General features: G+C 37.2%; 1 protein-coding gene across 2 annotated transcripts in view; it reads left to right on the top strand.

Annotated features, from left to right (window-relative positions):
* Window positions 1-19,167, top strand: part of NELL2 (neural EGFL like 2) — a 131,679-nt gene that overhangs the window by 25,010 nt on the left and 87,502 nt on the right. For both annotated transcript variants that reach the window (XM_021545323.3, XM_021545322.3), the window contains exons 4-9: window positions 4,162-4,335; window positions 4,444-4,540; window positions 6,276-6,348; window positions 6,514-6,596; window positions 7,582-7,710; window positions 8,936-9,038. In XM_021545323.3, coding sequence (XP_021400998.2) covers window positions 4,162-4,335; window positions 4,444-4,540; window positions 6,276-6,348; window positions 6,514-6,596; window positions 7,582-7,710; window positions 8,936-9,038 — 659 coding nt within the window. The remainder of the gene's footprint in view (window positions 1-4,161; window positions 4,336-4,443; window positions 4,541-6,275; window positions 6,349-6,513; window positions 6,597-7,581; window positions 7,711-8,935; window positions 9,039-19,167) is intronic.

Raw genomic sequence — 19,167 nt, 5'->3', positions numbered from 1 at the left:
CCTGACTGCCCAGTCATGATACCACAGAAAATAGCAAGTAATGCATTGCTGAATGCGATAGTGGTGCTGCATGAGTTGCTTTTATATCTCCATAATCTACATCTAGCAGAAGTGCCTGCTGCTATTATGCAATGAAGTCTACTACTATCCTACTATGTAGGATAGCCTTTTTTAAAATTGTTTTATACAATTAAAGCTAACAAAAAGGCAGAACTTTGATAGCAAAAATCTTCATATAAAGATTTTTTTATAAGTAGTTATAAGTAGTGGAGATAAGGATTTAAATTATTTTTCTTAAGTACATATTGCTCCTTAATTTTATTGATTTGCTCTTTTTTTTCCAGTGTAGGTTAAAGAGCCATGAAAAAATATTTTAGCATTATACATATAAATGTGAGTAGGAAAAGTTTAAAACCCCACTACCCTGTAATACATAAGCAGCAGACATATTTTGCCTTTAGCTTCTGAAATTCTTGTGTACATGCTGTAAATGGAATTTGAAATTATTAGTTGTCTGGACAAAGTATGTGCATTTGTTGTGTGACAAAGGATGCTAAATAAATAAGTGAGCCATCAAAAACCTTGCATTGTCAACACTGCATGTTAGATGGAATGGCCATACTTCTCAAAGACTGCTACTGTGTGCACTGAGACCATCTGGTGTTTCACCCCCCAAATCTAATTTTTGCTGTACATCCACAGTCTCCCTTGTGCTAGTCTGTCACCTCCCGAGGAGCAGGTTGTGGCTAGGCTGGTGTGACCACATGTCCTTTGCCAGGATGGTCATTAGAACTCCACAGCTGAGCAGATCTGCTGAGTTCCAGCTCTAACCTAGAAGTTACAACAGATGAGTGCTGAGCAGCAGAGCAAACATCACTGTTTTCTGTCTCAGATTCCTCTGGGGCATTCAAAATGAATTTCTTCCTCTTACAAAGACAGGCTCATCCGTAGTCAGTACCTTAGGGATTGCTGCCTGGCTGGTTTCCAAGCAGAGCAGCTGATCTGATGCCGTGGCCTTGGCTGATGCCTTTGCAATGATTGTGCACACACAGAGTGACCTACAGAGATGTAGCAACCTTTTATCCCAGGTTGGCATTTTCTTCTCTGCATGTCAAACATAGAAAAACCTAAGCACATATCATCTCTCTGAGAAGTTAAATCTAAATTTAACCCAAGGTGGGTGTGGTTTTTTTGGGGGGTGCCTAAAATCAGGTAGGGTGGTATTGATTAAACAACTACAGAGATTATGGGTATTAGGAAGAGAGGTGCAGGTTCTCCTGTTGTATTTGGTTTCTCATTGTGGTTTATTTTTCACTCCAAAAAGTTGTTTGCCTTCTGCAGCATAGAAGACCTTGGAGCTGTTGGGAGAAGCATCAGTGATACTTAAAATGGGATATCTTTGGCTGCTGCTCTCCCTGTGGTGACTGGGCTGGGCTAGGCTGGGCTGATGTGGACAAGGAACTGGTGATTCAGCTGATGAAGTTCCTCTGAAGCTTTTCAGTAATGATATTCTTGGCTAGGAGACTGCAGTACAATGCAGTTACTTTTTCTTTTGGGAGCAAGTCCTTCAGGAGTTAAAAGCACCCTCCTTTTTCTCTCAAATGATTAGTAATCCAGAGGGTACAGAGAAATATAGAGTGTTTTTGTCGCCAGACATGAATTTCTAAAATCCAGGTATGTTTGTTAATGTTTAGTGTATTTTCTGAAAGACTCTTCCAAACCTTTGAAAACCATGCACCCAAGTGTTGCAGCCTCACAGATGGAACAAGAAGCCTCACTGTGGGCAGACTTTGCATTTCTGGAAACTCATGAGGCTAAGATAGAGCCATCTAAGTCCAGGCAGTTAAACAAATGTAGAAAAGGGGAATAGCAAGCACAGCATTTTGTAAAAAATGGAGTGGAAATTATTCACTTTCACGTCTGTGTTTCAGCATCATGACATTTGTTCAAGCTGAAAGCAGTATTGCTTTGGCTGTCGTTTCACTTGCTTTTCTAATTGTGTTTTGCTACTGCATCTACAGATTATTAATAAACCATAAATGATTATTCTAATAATTCTCCTAATTGCTGTTATTTTCTTTTTCATTTTGATGCTTGTTTTCTCATTTCAAAGGTAGTTATATTTGTTAGTTTACCAAATGGTAGAACAAAAGATACTGTCTGTGAATGTCAAAACAGTGCGTTAATCACCATTAAAACAAAACCACAAGTGTCCACAGTTTCTGTGCAGCTTTGTGCAGGAAAATTTCCTTGCTTATTACAGCATCATTGATTGTCAGCATCCTCTCTCAGCAGTTCTTAGTTCATGAAATTTCTACAGCAATGTCTTCTTTTTATTGGCAAATCCATGATTCATCTGCAGAGGTTTCATTATCTTACATGCATAAGGGCAACAGAAGTGTTTGTTTTATACGTTCTGTAGTGACTGTATGTCTAGTAGTGTAGTTTGTTCCCTGCCTGCCTGCATTTTTGTGTGTGGCATCAGTTCTGCTTTTTACTTGGAATGAAGGAGAGCTCTTAGTTCTACCAGGAGGTAATGCTTCAACATATCCATGCCTTTTGTTTTCCATTTATTTTCTGCAGCTGGGTGAAGACACTTAAAAGTTGCTGGAAGAGTCCCCTTCTATTTTTGGTTGAGAGTAACCTTATTTTTATCCTTGAAGCTTGAGTTATGAAGGAGATTATTAAGTTGATTGATGTCCTGCCACTATTGTGCAATTTTTCCAGCCAGGCCTTCAATTATTTTCTCCTTCTTGCTAATGTAAAAATTATTTTTGGGCCATGAGGAGGTAAATTGATTATAAAATTTGTATCTGACTGTAGTTAACTGCTTTCTTAATATGAGGGAGAAGAAATTGTCCTTTTCTGGTTTTGCAAAAATCTTAGTTATTTTTGTGCTGTTGCTAGGTATGTTCCACAGTGGAACACCCTGAAGGAAGCAGGGATGTGCAGTAAGCCCAGCCTTCTCCTGGGGATGATGATTGTACAAGATAGTTTTGATTTGGTCTCATTTTTACCCTACAAAACTGGAATCATTGTCTTTTCTATTCCTTAATATTGATAGTCTGTTAAAGTAAATGACATCACCAAGAACACATGTGCACTCAGCTTAAAAGTCACTGCCATGTCTGATTGCAGACGTAGCCAAAAAAATAGACAAAAATGAACTGTCCATTCTCCCAGTTATTGTGTATCTCACCCCATCCGTTATTCATCTTGCTCTTTAGGTTTAATATGATTATTAGGGGAATCTCTATTTCTGTTTCTCTTTCCTGTGTAAAGATAATTTTCTTTGGGAATTTTAAAATGAGAAACTTAGTACTTTAAAAAGATAAATGGTTAGTCAGGCTTTTTTCCCAGATGATGTCCAACATTTGAGAGACAGCCTGTCTAAGAACTAAGTTTGGTTATGGAGTGCTTTTTAAATTGAATGGCTGGAATTTTACCATCAAAGCTTGTGTTTTAAATCTGCTAGATTCACTTGTCTCAGCACAGCTGCATTGCTGGGTTTTTGCTATATATATCCATATTTACATATATATGTATATACATGTATAGATGTGTATATATATGTGTGTGTGTACACCTGCCCCACAAATACACATACTAATTTAACAAAGCAAATAAGTGCCCATATATAAATTGTTCTGAAGAGTTAGAATTTCTTGATTTTATATATATTTTGAGAAATCTTACTATAGAAAATGAAAGAAGATGTAACAGTACATATAAAAGCAAACAAAGCAGTGTTCAATCTCAGTCTTTACTTCCCTCAGTAATTACTAATGATGTCCCTATTGCAAAACTTGGAGTTGTCTTTTGTGCATTCATGCCTTCAGAGTATCCCTATTGTGCTTTCATTGCATAAGGCAATTATTTATAATAGTGTAATTCAGATCATGTTATGGAAAATTGTTTTGTTAGAGGAAAACATATTTCGTTTGGAATCTTGTGTAGTTACTTGAAGGTTTGAACCTGCTATTATTTGTCACTGAGAAGTGGAATAATGGAAATCTGGAAATGGTCTACTTTTGCCTTGTATCTGCTTGTTTTTCTTCCTTTTTTAAATAGTTGTTGCATGATGATGAAAAGATGTCTTATGTAAAATGTTGCTGTGCTGAAAAGAATGGTTCATGACATGATGATGCATTTATGGTACAGGTACCTGGAGCTGGAAAGCAGCGGTCATCGAAATGAAATCAGGTTGCATTACCGTTCAGGCAGTCATCGCTCCCACACAGAAGTGTTCCCATACATTTTGGCAGATGATAAATGGCACAGACTTTCCTTAGCAATCAGTGCCTCTCACTTGATTTTACATGTGGACTGCAATAAGTAAGTGAAGAGTGTTGTTTTATAAGAAATTGACACATTTGGAATATTTGAGCTCTGAGTAAATTAAATGATAACAACTTGGGATTCTATTTTCCCCTTCTTTTTCAGAATTTATGAAAGAGTTGTGGAGAAGCCTTTCATGGACTTACCTTTGGGTACAACCTTTTGGCTGGGACAGAGGAATACTGCACATGGGTATTTTAAGGTATGCATTCCCTGAAAGATAAAGAGTGAAACAAAATTATTAAAGGGATTGAATCATCTTTAATGTGATGAGAGGCTGAGAGATTTGGAATTGTTCAGCCTGGAGAAGACTCAGGAGGTATCAGGAGGATTTGCATCAATGTGGATAAATATCTGAATTTGTGAGGGGAGTGAAGATAAGGGATCCAGACTTTCTCACTAGTGCCCACTGACAGGCCAAAAAGCAATGGGCAAAACCTGAAACACCTGGAATTCAATCTGAACATCAGAAAATAATTCTACTGTGAGGCTTGTCAAAGAAAGACAACTATGGAGATACTCAGAAGCTGTTTGGACAAAGTCCTAGGCAATCTGCTGTAGTTGGTCTTGCTTGAGCAGGGAAGTTGGAGTAGATGATCTCAGGAGGTCATCAGTTTGTGCTCAATCAGTTTGTGCTTCTGTAATCATAACACAGCTCTTGGATTGTTTTGAAATTGCTCTTTGGCCTTTGCTATTGGAGAGCAGCATACTGGCTACTAATTATATCTTAAGTAAGCATGTAAAATCTGCCTGCAAGCATGGGCTCTATTCTTCTGGGTGAAACCATCCCTTCCTCCCTAAGTTCTTACCAACATGCAGCTCTGAAGCTGTGTAACAGACATGTTTCTCAGCAGTTTGCAAGCTTTATGGAAGGATCCCCATCAGAATTTTTTGTTTAACCCCAGCTGGTACCACCTAGAAACTTCCACACTTCCCTTGCTGGTGGGTTGGGGGATAGAATTGGAAGGGTGAAAGCTAGAAAATTCATAGTTTGAGACAGAATTTAATAGGTAAAGCAAAGCCACACAAGCAAAGCAAAACAAGGAATTCATTTATGACTTTCCATGGGCAAGCAGGTGTTCAGCCATCCCCAGGAAAGCAGGGCCCTGTAATGGCTACTTGGGAAGGCAAATGCCACCACTCCCAATGTTGCCTTCTTCCTTCTTCTTGCCCAGCTTTAAATGCTGTGCATGATGCTCTATGGTCTTGGATATGACCCTTCTTTTGTCAGCTGGGGCAGCTGTTCTGGCTGTGTCTCTCCCAACTCCTTGTGCATCCCCAGCCTCCTCACTGGTGGGGGTGGTAGGGGAAGCAGAAAAGACCTTGCTGCTGTGTAATTTCTGTAACATCCCAGTGTTATCAGCAGTGTTTTCAGCACAAATACAAAATACAGCCTCATGCCAGCTACTTTGCTGTGAAGAAAATTAACTCTACTCCAGCCAAAACCAGCACAAATTCATTATGAGTTTGCATTAATGCATTTTTCTTGACTTTAGTTTCTTTAATCTTCAAATTTATTTAAGAGCTATAGCTTGTAAAAAATTTGCATTTTATTTAAAAGAGTATTTCTAAGTAACTGAAACTGCAGCTGTTTTTAAATTACTTTTTAAAGGTCATTTGCAAGCTTTTCTGCAGTGACTAACTAAAAATAACAATGAATTCAAACCCACCAAACTCTTGCCAAATAATTATATCTTGATATTTAATCTTATGTCTTTAAAAATTATTCAGTATGCCTGTACATCTATCTATTTTTATTTCTGCTTATTCTTCTATCACTGAATTGGGTCCAGACCTGAAGCTGTTTATTCATAAGTAATTTTTAACAGGTAGCTTTTCCTTGTGGGCTTTAATGTTTTACATGGTGAATGAAAAAAAACATAATTTTGACAGGTAAAAATAATGTATCCTTTTGTTTTCTCTCCACTAACACATAGGGCATAATGCAAGATGTGCAGTTACTTGTCATGCCTCAAGGATTTATTTCTCAGTGCCCAGATCTTAATCGCAGTAAGTCTATTAATTCTTATATCATAAAATGAAAGGTGTGCTTTGTACCTTCTTTCTGTCCTACAAGCTTTCTTAAAACCTTGAATTTAAGCATATTATTTGTCAATGCTGGCATGATTGAATCTATTGTGAATTAATTTATTAACACATATTTTATTATTCCAGCATGCCCAACTTGTAATGACTTCCATGGACTTGTGCAGAAAATTATGGAACTGCAAGACATTTTAGCAAAAACATCAGCTAAGGTAATGTTTACTAGGACTCTAGTCATAGGAGAAATGGGGATTGTCAGTATTTATTTGCTGTATTTTTAGATTATTCATGCTTGTGTGGGGTTGTGCACATGGCTGTGAGCAGGACATCCCTGCATGGTCTGTTTACATCTTTGTGTATCTGTGCCTAATTTATACATACAGATTCTCAATTCAGAGAGTTTTCTTGTGTTTTAATATTTTTATAGAATCATATATTTTAATAGTAAAGAGCGTCCAAACACCTGAGCAAGGAAAGGGTTCATAGATATCCAAATTATAAGGCTAGTAAATCAATAAGCCTAGAATGAATTGATAGCTGTGCTTATGGTGTTTATAACAGCAAGACTTATTGAGACTTTTCAAGACTGAGCTGCCACATTCAGACAAGATATATGCAAGACAAGGAGCTAAGAATTCAAACCAGGACTTTCTTCTTTCTTTCCTTTAGAATATTGCACCAAAAGCATTCATGTCTGCTGGTGAAAATAGACTACTCTGAATTTAAATGTCAGTTCTTTAGATATCTGCAAGAATGCTGTTACCTAGCTGCTTTGATACACTAATGTTAAAAATGCTTTGGCTCAAGTGCAGAAAAAATTGCATTTTGTTGGTTCTGAACTTATTTGTCCACTCTGTGAGTACTTTATGTGGAACAAGGTTCTTGATCAGTTCACCTATACAAGGAATGAGAAGTGAGGAGCTGTACCTATCTTGACCTGCTCATTTTGTTTCATGACGTCCCTGATGTCATGATGATAAGAAAGATGAAGTGCATTGTGTCTTGCTTCTCAATTTCAGTCTCTGAACAGCTGATGGTTTAATCATGTTGTATTTAAGAATAATTGTTTTATTGTCTCTGATTGTGTTTTCCTTAATTTATTTTGTCATCTGTGTCCTGGAGACAGTTTGAATTGTGATTTTACTAATGTGGAAACCACTTAAAAATTCAAAACATTTTTGTGAACCGTAAATACAGTTGTCTCAAGCTGAGCAGAGGATGAACAAGTTGGATCAGTGCTATTGTGAAAGAACCTGCACAATGAAAGGCACAACCTACAGAGAGTTTGAATCCTGGACGGATGGCTGTAAGAACTGCACTTGCATGGTATGGCTATGGTTTGAGTGGAGAGTCAGGAATTCCAGCATTTCCTCTGAATAGTTCTGTTGAGAACTTCCAAATGTATGCTAAGTACTAACAACAAAGAACTTTAAAATCTGTTCAAATCTAATGAATGGTATTAATACATATGTTTTCTTATATTTTCAGCATTACTAGCATGTGTAGTTCCTATATTTCATGTCACCATACACAGGTGCTAGGGAATATACTTAGCTATCACATTATTCCCTTGCACTGAGTTGCAAACAGTTTCTCTGGAATTCTGATTCCTTGCTTTTTGTCTCTATAAAACATAGCCTTTTTCTTAGCAAATTATCTAATAGATCCCTTGTTTCTGATTTCCTTTGGTTGCCTTTGGTTACATCTCAATAAGTAATAAAAAGTAAAATGTCGGGGTCATATGTGAGCTTTGTTATATTACAAATGAAAAAGATTTGGTGGATGGAAGATTCCCAAAGGTATCACAACTCCAGATGTGATTGCAAGTATTCTTTCAGGTACCAAGCTAGGGTGTTTGTATTGTTGTCCATTGATATAAAACACTTTCATTCCATTTGAATTCATTAAATCCTTAATTCAAAGGCCATTAGAAGCCAGTGAAAATGCTGTTGTTGTCTGTACTGCACCTCAGATTGATTTGCAGCTATCTATAACTGGCTAAATGGATCTCTTTAAGCTTTGTATTTTTTACGTTTATATTTCTGGAGAGATACTAATTTTGCTTTTAGTATTTTATGGCATCAAATCTGGCTGATAAATGTTTAAAATCCTTTGAATTTAGAGTTAAATTCATTGCATATTTTTGTCTTGGATTTTTCTTACAGTGTATAATATTGCTACCTTTTAGAAATACACTCTAACAAAATCAGAAGGCAGAGTATTTTTCTGTGCACTTGTCATTTCACAGTAATCTTTTTTTTTTTTGCTGATTGGCAGATTGTTTTGCCTCCAAATAGATTTGCCTCTAAAAAAAATCTATCATTATCATCTCAAAGAGCACATCATTCATATTAAAAGATTATATGTGTGACATTCTGAAGGTATGGTTTCTGTTCTTGTAGTTATTAAAAGACCCACGTTAAACTGTCTTTTTTTGGATGTTGTTAGAAAGTTCATTGCATTTAAAAATAGATTTTCAGGTTCCTGTGTTTGAGAACATCTCTGCTATTGCTAAATAAAACCACCAGTTAAGCCCCTTTTGTTCTCCTAGAACGGTACTGTGCAGTGCGAGGCTTTGATTTGCCCCCTTGCTGAATGTCCACTTAACTCTGCCCTGGCCTATGTGGATGGCAAGTGCTGCAAGGAGTGTCAATGTAAGTTTCACTGTTGTGCCTCTTGCTCATGAATGCTTTGAGATCTTAAATAATATGAACGTTTCAGTAAATATGTCAGTGGAAGAACTGCTCGTTAAATAGTTGCTTTGAGGAGTCAGAGAACTTAGACTTCTCTGAAGTGTTCTGGGGAACTGATAACCAGAAGGTTTTAATACTTCATATGGGATATTTTGTTTCATTTTAGTTATGTTATTTTTATTTAGCACAGATATTTATTTTCAAAATTAAAAAAGAAAAAGAAGTTATTTATAAATATTTATTCAGACTTCCATATCTATGTTTTAGACCAAGTTGCTAGAAATTCAAGAACAATTGCCTGGTGTTTGACCAGGGTCTCCAACACCTTATCACATGAACAGTGTACTACCAACCTTATGTTATCAAGCTTAGAAATGGAGGTTCAGATTTATGATTCTTCTTCCTTAGTTAAGAGAAAAGAAGCCAGCAAAACCCAGACAGCTAGAAAAGTTATTTCACAAAAGGTCATAAAAGAATTACAGGAAAAGTGGAAAAATGTGATTTAATGTTGTCTTTCAGGATTGGATACATGATTAACTTTAGGTTTATAGTATTCTGGTTTTGTTACAAGTAGGGCTAGAGAAGGAGAATTTCAGTTTAACCACTATCTAGATGGACTATCAATAGTATTTCAGATTATGTATGTGTATTCCATATGTAATGGTTAGTTATTTCAGACTATGGTAGAACCCATTCTTGAAATTGAGCATGAGATACACACACTTCTTTATTCTGTAAATATTGAGATTTTTTTGACTAGTTTCATCACTGTTCTACTGCTGTACAAAACCTCTAAAAGTGTAGAGAAATACATAACTGGTTAAAGTGACATGTTGTAAGATAAAACTCAGGAAGACATTTTGTACTCCATTGATCTAGCTCCCACAGGAGTTTATTAATATTTAATTGTGTTAGAAGTTACACAAACCATCCATTTTTATGAAATCTTATTAACTTACTCAAGTAGATTAATTCTAATTAAGAGGAACTAAGAATTCAAATACTTTTAAAAACCAGCTACACAGAATTTCCATGCATATGAGATGACTCAGGGTAATTGGTAATTCAGGAATGTGAGATGTGTGGCATTCAAGCCTCTGTTGAAGCTATTTGAATCTCTGACCATGCTGGCAGAATTTGAAAATCTGATCCTCTGAATTATATTTTTGTAATATACTGCCTGTAAATTGAGTTGGGAATTCTCTATGTGTTAATGGGGAAGCACTCACATCATATGACTTCTTCCAAAGTTGTTTTTATTGGGAGTCTTGACAAAAGTCAAGAAATGTGAATGAGCATTTGGACACTGACCTTGTCACAGAGCATTGATACTTTGAATTAAGATGCAGTTCTGGAACAGCACACTGATGTTTACTCTGAAATTTCCTGTTTCATATTCTTAATGTTATCAAAGTGTCTTAGCTTTGAGTGTGGCTAATTTGATGCCAGTACATAATTCAATTTATAAATAACATGCACCCACACTACTTTCTTGACAAACTACCTGAAAAATAATTAGATCAGAAAACATAAATAAAAATTGATTTTGAAATTTTCTTCCTGATTTCATCTAGATTATTTAAAGTGATTTTTAAAATAAATCACACAATTTTTGCAGTGGCTAAATTCTGGGAACCAAAGGACAGAGAATATAAATTGGAATCTCATAGACAGGGTAGTTAAATTTCAGTGAGAATGGAAGTTAGAGGCAATGGAGGCTACAAGACTCTCAGTTATTCTCCAGGCCAATTTGGTGGAAATGCTAAGTTGTCTCTGAGTTCATATACATATGCCAGCTGTATTCTGTCTTAGTGTCTTCGGGTCAGGGTCTGAGCTGATTGAGGTCAGTGTGCTTGTTGAACTTGGTTCTTGCTGGAGGGGTTCAAAGCTGAGTTGCTCCATTTGGATAGGTTCTGAGAATAACTTGATTGTTTTCAGTGCTCAGAACAACAGCAAGAGATGTAGCTTCTGACTAGATAATACAGAGCGAACACAGATGGCTAATAATTAGGAAAACAGCTTAAGGGGTTACCCCCAATTAGGGAGTGTTGCTCATGGAGCCATATCCTTGGTTTTGGATAAGCAATCATAAGTGCTGAGAAAAAATGGTGCCTGATAGACTGTTCTTTAGCTGGATTTAGTTTTTGTTTCAAGACAGAACATGTATGGATATTGATGTTTCTTTCCTGGTATTTGTTATCCCATACCAGATGATGGGTTGTTTCTGCCAGACTGTTGTTTGAGTAGAAGTGCCCAAGCAGTGACAGCTGCTGGAGCCTTGTGGCTGTGTCTCACTCCCCCAGGGCTGAGTGCTTCCCTCCACACTTTTCTTCCTTCTGCTGGTGTTAAAACAAGTCACCAAAAATCAAAAGAGTGAGGTTGGATTTAATGACAGCTGGCAGAGTTAAGAGTACAGCACTTGGGGCTCTTTCACTGACCAGCAAGCAGGCTTTCTGGGATTTTTGGTTTGGTTTTTTTGTGGGATTTTTTTTTTTTTCTTCCCTTAGTGATGGAGGATGGAGTCTCTCTGCATGGCTTTAGACATGTAGAATTTGGGAATACAATTTGAAGTGGCTTCACTTATACTAATAAATGAAGTAGGGCAGGCACTTGTGGCTCACATGGCTGAAGTCTCTTGATTATCTACATCCAGATGGTTGGCTGTGAATGGCCTCTGATCAGGGCTGTGCCCCCAGCTTGTGCTTGGCACTGCTTCAGAGCATCTTGGCTGGTACAGTGTGACATGGTGCCGTGATGTGTGCTAACACTCAGACTGCAGGGAGAGTTACACACCATAACCAAGCATTTTCAAGCCTGCTGTCATTTTCTGTTGCATTTACCTGATTTGTTTCATTTACTAGTTGTGGACATCACCAGTTTGGCTCTCTTGATAATGAGCTGCAGAGACTGGCACCTCCAGAAGGCATTTGGTGCTGAGAGGGGCTGGAAAGGATGGGATTAGTTGCCTTCTGGAACTGGACATCTCCTTCCATGGCTTGTATACAGAGCCCAGGTGATTAGATCAGATACTGAACTTTTAGACAGCTGAAGTTGTGAGACGATTCTTACATCAGTTACTGTGATGTGATCAGGTATGTAAGATAGGAATGTAAAGTGGTGGATTTTTAAGCCTGATTCTGGCATTAAAGTTATATGCTAAGAGACTTTCCCATGCTGCCAAATCCCAGGAATTAAATTTCAGCCCAGTCCAGCATTTACATTTTGGACAGCGAAGCTTTGTTTTGTCTTGTTCAGCGACATTTTCAACACTTTGAAAATTTCAGCAAAGCTGTCTTTTCATGTTTTTCTGAAATGTTTACTTTACTGAAGAACACTTAGTAAAGAATGGTTTAGATATTTTTTTTAAACTAATATTGCTTTGACTTCAGGTCTTTTTGTGAGCCAAAAGAAAAAAGCCACAAAACAAACAAAAAAACCAAACCCTGACCTTCTCGCCTAACTCCATACCTTCCTTTCAGGCCATTCAGACAACTTGTACTGTTTTGTCTTGTGTGAAGGTCGATGCTGGTAGTGTGGGGAATGGCAATGAATGCAAATTATCACTGTGTTTTCTATTAGCTGTAATGGGCTAAAAGAAGCAGCAGTCTTCCAGGGCAGATGAATGGGGCAGTGTGTTGGATGTATGTTTCAGCTGTAGACAATGTAAAACTCAGTCCAGCTACCACAGTGTACATTTTAGTTCAATGGGAGCTTCCTGTGGAGAATTGTTTGGAGCTGGAAGGAAGAGACTACTTATTTCTATGCTCAATGCAATTTTAAAGAATTCTGAGAAGATATGTGCAAATGATCATTAATTTTTTCTCTCCTCTGCTTTTTGTGGTAATAGGCACCAATACAAATTGTGGAGACATTAAGCTTTCCTACTGACCCTATAAATATTGCTTTAGACCACAGGCTTGGCTTAAGAAGTACAAGGACAAGTTCATTTATTTTAAGTGAATTGTGGAAGGACTGCCAATGTCTTAGCAGCTGAGAAATGGTGCTTGGTCAGCAGATCTTATGGTAATGTTTCTATTAGTCAGTGTATTAACACCAAGGCATCACCTCCAAAAGCTATATGCATTTTTTTTAAATGGAACAAGTGTATTTTAAACAAACTAGGTGATTTTTGTTTTTATAAGACCAGAAATTATATTTGTGCCAGTATCTGGTGCAGTAATAATTCCCATCTCCAAAGACTGATTTCCAGGAAGCAATTACTCCCTTCTCATCACTCTCTTCCTCCCAGTGACACTGCAGATACTTATTGACCTAATAGCAAACTGTTAGTATCCATCCAAACAGATTCCAGTAGAGGTTAAAATCTGAGCCATTATGCTCAAATCAGCAGGCTGTGATATTTACAATTTTTTCCTGAGGCAGGACATTTTATGGGTTTCTGGTGCATTGTAGCCAAATCAACAGTGTAACACAAGTATTTTAAGCAACTGTGAGAAGCATTGGGGTAGTACCGGATCAGCTCGCGGCTCTGGTGCTAGCAGGTGTCGAGAGAGACTGTGTAAGGGGATTCTAGAACTTGGGAAGGATTTTTAACAAAATAATTAAAACACAAGTATGGACATTGTAGTTCTTAGTAACATGCATGGCTTTCTGATGCAGTGATCTGTCTTGCTGTCTTGCAGAAAATTTTAATTTTATGATTAAAAAGAAAGGGATTTCCCCTTTCACTCTTCATAATTCACCCATTTTCCCCCAAAAGCTAGACACTCTTCTGTAAGCTCCAGCACTTATAGCTTACTAACACAGAGAGAAGGAGCTGTGAAAGTCCATCTGCTCCTTCTTTGCAGCAGCAATTGAGCATCAGCAAAAGTGCAGAATTTTTATTTAGAAACTTAAGGAATATTGGTTAAACTTACTCTGAAATTCATAATTAATCCAGGTAGTTTGAAGCATTGTGGACTTAGGCCTATGCTGTTTACCAAGTTCCGTAGTTTTACAAAATTGCCACTTTTTCCCCTGGGTTTTCATCCTCTAGCCTTAGGTGACTTCCATCAGTAGCAAAGTGGGATGCCAGCCCCTGCCATGTTCAGCCAAGTGCTGGAGAAGTTTCTGCATTCAGTGTGGCACAGAAAGAGGCTGCAGCTTGGAGAAATGATTAGTCACTGACTGAACAGGTCATTTTATCCTTGCAGTAAATCAGAAAAAGGGAAATGGAAGAACATCTCCAGCAATCTGGCTGGAACACAGCATGAGTCTGAGGGCTGTGGGCAGCCAGCAGGTTCAGGGTGGCAGAGCAGGCATCAGTACTGGAGGAAGAAAAGGCAGTTTTTAGCAGTAAAACAATGATTTCTCATTTATCATAGTTCTTTAAAAAATAAAGGAGAAGCAACATTCTGGTTAATAAAAACTAGTTGCTTTTTCATTTTAAATACTTATGTGTGGCTTTTTAAAGAACATAACTGCATATAGAGCATAAATTCTATTCTTCTGAGGTTTCTTTTTAATATGAAAATTCAGATAAATTACTTCAGGATAGTATTAAAAGATATCTTGAATATAGCCAGCAATGGATTGTTTCGTAGAGCTGTATTATTTACCTCCCATTGCCAGCATGCAGAACTTCAGAATGCTACTTAGCAGTATAGTGTCCATTCACCTCTAGTTTCTGGATTTTCTGTGCTGAAATTACTCACATCAACCTTATTTTTCAGGCTTTTGAATTACATATAATGATAGTACCACACTGGAATGACAAATAAAAAGCATTTTATTGTACTTGTACTATATTGTACCACTTGTACTGCTGAGATGAATTGCATTGTACTTTACCAACTATTTAAACCATTTTATTACTTCTTCTGACTTTGAAAGAAAGTCACTATCCATATTTGTGCAGAAATAGGACACAAATAATTTTTCCAATTAAATACTCATAAAAGTCTCATAAAAGGGCTGAGGTTAGAAGGGAGCTCTGGAGGTCTCCTGGTCCAACCCTCCTGCTCAAGCAGGTCTCAGTTGAGCAGGCTGCCCAGGACTGGCCAGCCAGCTTTTGAATGTCTGCACAGATGGAGGCTCCTCAACCTCCTGGGCAATCTGTGCCAGTGCTCAGTCACCCTCACAGTAACAAAGTATTTTCTTCAGTCCAAATGGATTTTGGTGTGTTCTGATCTGTGCCCGTTGCCTCTTGTCCTGTTACTGGGCACCACTGAGAACAGCCTGTCTTTCTCTTCCTCAGTCCTTTCCATCAGGAGTTTACACATTTTGGGAGGATATCCTCAGGGACTTCACTTTTCTGGGATGTGTAATATCTCAGGAAGTTGAAACATTCTAAGAATGTCTTGGGAGCCTTTCCTGTGCTGAACTCAAAGCCACCAGAAGACAGTGGAAGGAATCCCCTTGGCTTTGGTGGGCAGGGCCAGTTTAACCCTTGACTCAAGGTGCTCAGTCTCTGCTGTATTTTCCATTGTAAAGCTATAGAAATTTTCAAACTACTCTTAGGTCACAGCAATATTTGGTTTATCTCTGCTAAACAGCCAATGACAGAATTGTTAGGGGATTTTTGCTGCTGAGCATGTAGTCTCCAATGACCTTTGTTCTTTATAAGATGGGCAGTATTCCTCATTAGAAGGAAAACAGGGAATCTTTTGACTTGCAATTCCCCTCTGAGCTGGAAACCCATTTAAATATCATTTACAGTATATTAAAATACATCTTACAGTATTTGGACTTCACAAAATATTTTGCCATTTTGTTTCCTTTACTACTTCCCCATGTCCTTTGAATTTCGTTGTTCCTTGTTAGCAAAGGAGGACTGGGTGGAGTCAGTGCTTGTGCCTGTCCTAGACCTTTCATGCATCAAAGTGTGGCTTCCTCCTAGCTGAGTGGCCTTTTAGATATTCTAGACCCTGTGCATTATGGAGCTCCCCTAGAAAACTCTAGATCTGGAGGCAATGTATCAGTATACAAGGAGAACTCCAGTTAATGGTAAAATTATCTAATTTTAGTCTTACTGTGTGCCTAAGGAGTGAATACTAAAATAAGGTATGCTTAAGAAAATCCTTATTCATTAAAATACATTACTCTGGACATGTAGCAATCTGCACTAAAGAAGAAATTGGAAACATAATATTGGTAACTTTATTGGTAGAGAATTAAAAATATTTTTTTACATGGAGAATTTTGCTGTAGGCCATGCTCTACTCTCCTTTTGTTGAGGTTTTGTGGGAAAAGAGATAATATTTTCCATTCCTTTTTCATTATATTTTTACCAGGGAGTTCATAAAATATAAAATACCTGCAGCGTATTATTATTTTAGTTTATTTCCAGTGCAAATAAAACATTAACATATGCTAGATATGAATATATTTGCTTTCAGACAGCTGGGAGTAGACAGATTGGCAGTGTTCCAACTTCTAATAAGTTGGTACCCTAACTTTAGTAATGCTGATTTCACCAGAATTTACTTAAGTAGCTATAAAATAATAATGTTAATAAAGCTGGTTCTATTTATAATTACAAAAATAATATAGGATATGTAAGCATTCACATGTCTGTGTGTTGATTTCAATATGTTTGTTCTCAGCAGTCCTGTGCCTATGTCACTCAATATGTGCATTATTGGTCTGTGAGGTTCTTTTTTGTTTGATTTGTTTTTTGGGGGGTCGTGGTGAGGTTTTTTTGGCTTTGTTGTAGGGTTTTTATGGGGGGAGTTGTTGGAGTTTGTTTTTTTTTACTCCCAGAAGCACTTTGCCAAATCAGCAGCTTGTAGCCGATGTTCTAGTTTTTGCCTGGACATTTTATCCTGTAGATCTTGGAAATACCTATAGTATCGGTACCAATCATCTTCAATGGATATGTGCTGTAAAAAAAAAAAAAAAAAAAAAGAGAAAAGCCATAGCTGAAAACCCCAGAACTACAGGTTTTGGATAAGGTCACAGAAATGTAACAAGTTGGAGGCAGAGAGTACTGATGGAGTAAAGGCTTTGCAAAAGTCAGCCAACCTACCAAATGGGATTCTTGGCTTGCACAGTTTTGCAAAGACCAGTTTGCACTTGACATACTCTTGTTCAGAACAGGATTGCCACTTTGACAAGGATTGTTTGGATGGAAAGCTGGCCTGGGGGAGACGCTGGTAGAAGATATGGGAATGTACAAGAAGGCATACTTACAATTTTTTGACAGTGCCTATGTCTGTGAAATAAAATATGGCAAGGTTGTGAAGGCTGAAACTCAATAAATAAATTATTGGAAGAAAACTCACCACAAAACTGTCAATAATGTGATCTTATTTCCCCTGGAAGGGGTGGTAAAATATGAATGAAGTTGATTCAGTGAGATTAATATAAAATGATGTACACTGTTATCCTTTATTTGCCTTTTTGTGACGATAGTAATTTAAACTCATGGCTTTCAGTCTTTCGGACTACAGAAGTTTGACATTTTTTTCAGTGGAAATATGTAGTGAATTAAACCATCTATTACTTGGTATACTTCTCTTAACTACTGCTTGCAGATATCTGAAGTGTGATGTATACACCTCCAGGCTGTTATTGATCACTGTTTCTACATCTGTCAGCTCATAAAATATATTAATCTTCAAATAATGGTCACTTAGTCCCATGTGAGACACAGTTTTAAAGTGGAAATCTTGTCTGATATGGTATAACAGACCTTTATCCTGCTTTCCTCATCTGTTGCCTTCAAAAACATCATTGCAGTCCTCTTTATTTGAAGAGTTTCTGCAGATTGCTTTTGTCCCTGTACCAGGCACAGGACTGTGTCTAAAGTGTTTATGTAACTCTGTTCTGCCTCTGTTCTGCCAATATAGAGACTTTTTATTAATTTTTGCCTTTTTGGGGGCTTTTATTAGTTACCAGTTTCCACTAAGAAGAAAGTTCATTTGTTTCAGAGGGCAGTAGACTGTCCTAAGCTTTTCTCTACAGGGTAGCTGACTAGTTTATTTTCACCTTCTAGTTGAAATTATTTGTGTAAGATTCTGATTGTAAGTGTAATCCTGGTCTCCCCCTTCTTGCTTTAAATTATTTTCAAGTATAATTTTGACTGTTTTCCCAATTTCATTTTCATTTGTGACATTTTGTTAAAATCCCTTAACATTATTTTACATATAGATTTTTTTTTTTCCTAACATGAAAAAAATTGAAAATACTACTAGGTTTCCTTTTTCTTCTGATGTCCAGTGTATGCATACATAGTAGTGTTAGAATTACAGTGACATTGTGTAATGTAATAAATTGGTTCAGAAGACACCAGGTTTCAGTTGTAAGATCTGCCCCCCCCTCCCCCCCAATCCTGAAATCAAAGCAAGTAAATATGCTTGATTCATCTGGAAAATAGACACATAACCTGTTTCTTCTAGTAAGTGATATTCAGATACTTTGAAGGTAGGGAAGATGAACAGGCATGCTTTGGTCTATGTTATTATTTTGAGAAAGACATAAATTCAGGTATTATTTCCTTAAGATGTCTCATTAAGTTATATTGACTAAAGTTCAATATTTCTCTCTAGGCTAATTTTACAGGCTTGTAAAGGGGGAGTTTGTTTTGTAGATGTTTTCATCATGCTTTATTTAGAATCCTTGTAGATTCTCAAGGCACCTAAAGGAGAAATCAAATCTGAGTATAGCACAGAAGAGATAAAAATCTTGCATATGGTTGTTGTGAATTTCTCAGACAGGCTTCTTAATAGTAGTAGTGTATGATTTTGGAATGCTTATCTGTTGTCCATTGTCTTCTGTGACTCTTTATGAATAGAGTTGGTAGTACAATGTGAGCCCTTAACCACATGTTTTTTCATTTTACTAATTTTGCAGTATTCTGTTGGTGAGTTGCTGTGAAAAAGTATGGGAATAAATTAATACATTTTTGAAGTAGAAAGTTAAAATAGACATATAAATTAATAAAGGAATTATATCTTTGGGGAATCACTGGTTCTATCAGTGCTAGTCACTTCTTAAACACCCTCTTTTAAGAGCACAGGAGCAGGCAATTCCAAAATGTTGGAAGTCAAGCAGATGAGCCAGAAGGTCAGCTTGACTGAAAAGGGATCTTCTTTTGGATGGAGCTAAGGTAAGAAAGAAAGGTATATACCCAGTGGAAGCAAACTCAGGG

This window comes from Lonchura striata, chromosome 5, assembly GCF_046129695.1.
Source record: "Lonchura striata isolate bLonStr1 chromosome 5, bLonStr1.mat, whole genome shotgun sequence".
Taxonomy (NCBI): Eukaryota; Metazoa; Chordata; class Aves; order Passeriformes; family Estrildidae; genus Lonchura; species Lonchura striata.
This window is presented reverse-complemented; position numbering and strand designations above follow the sequence as displayed.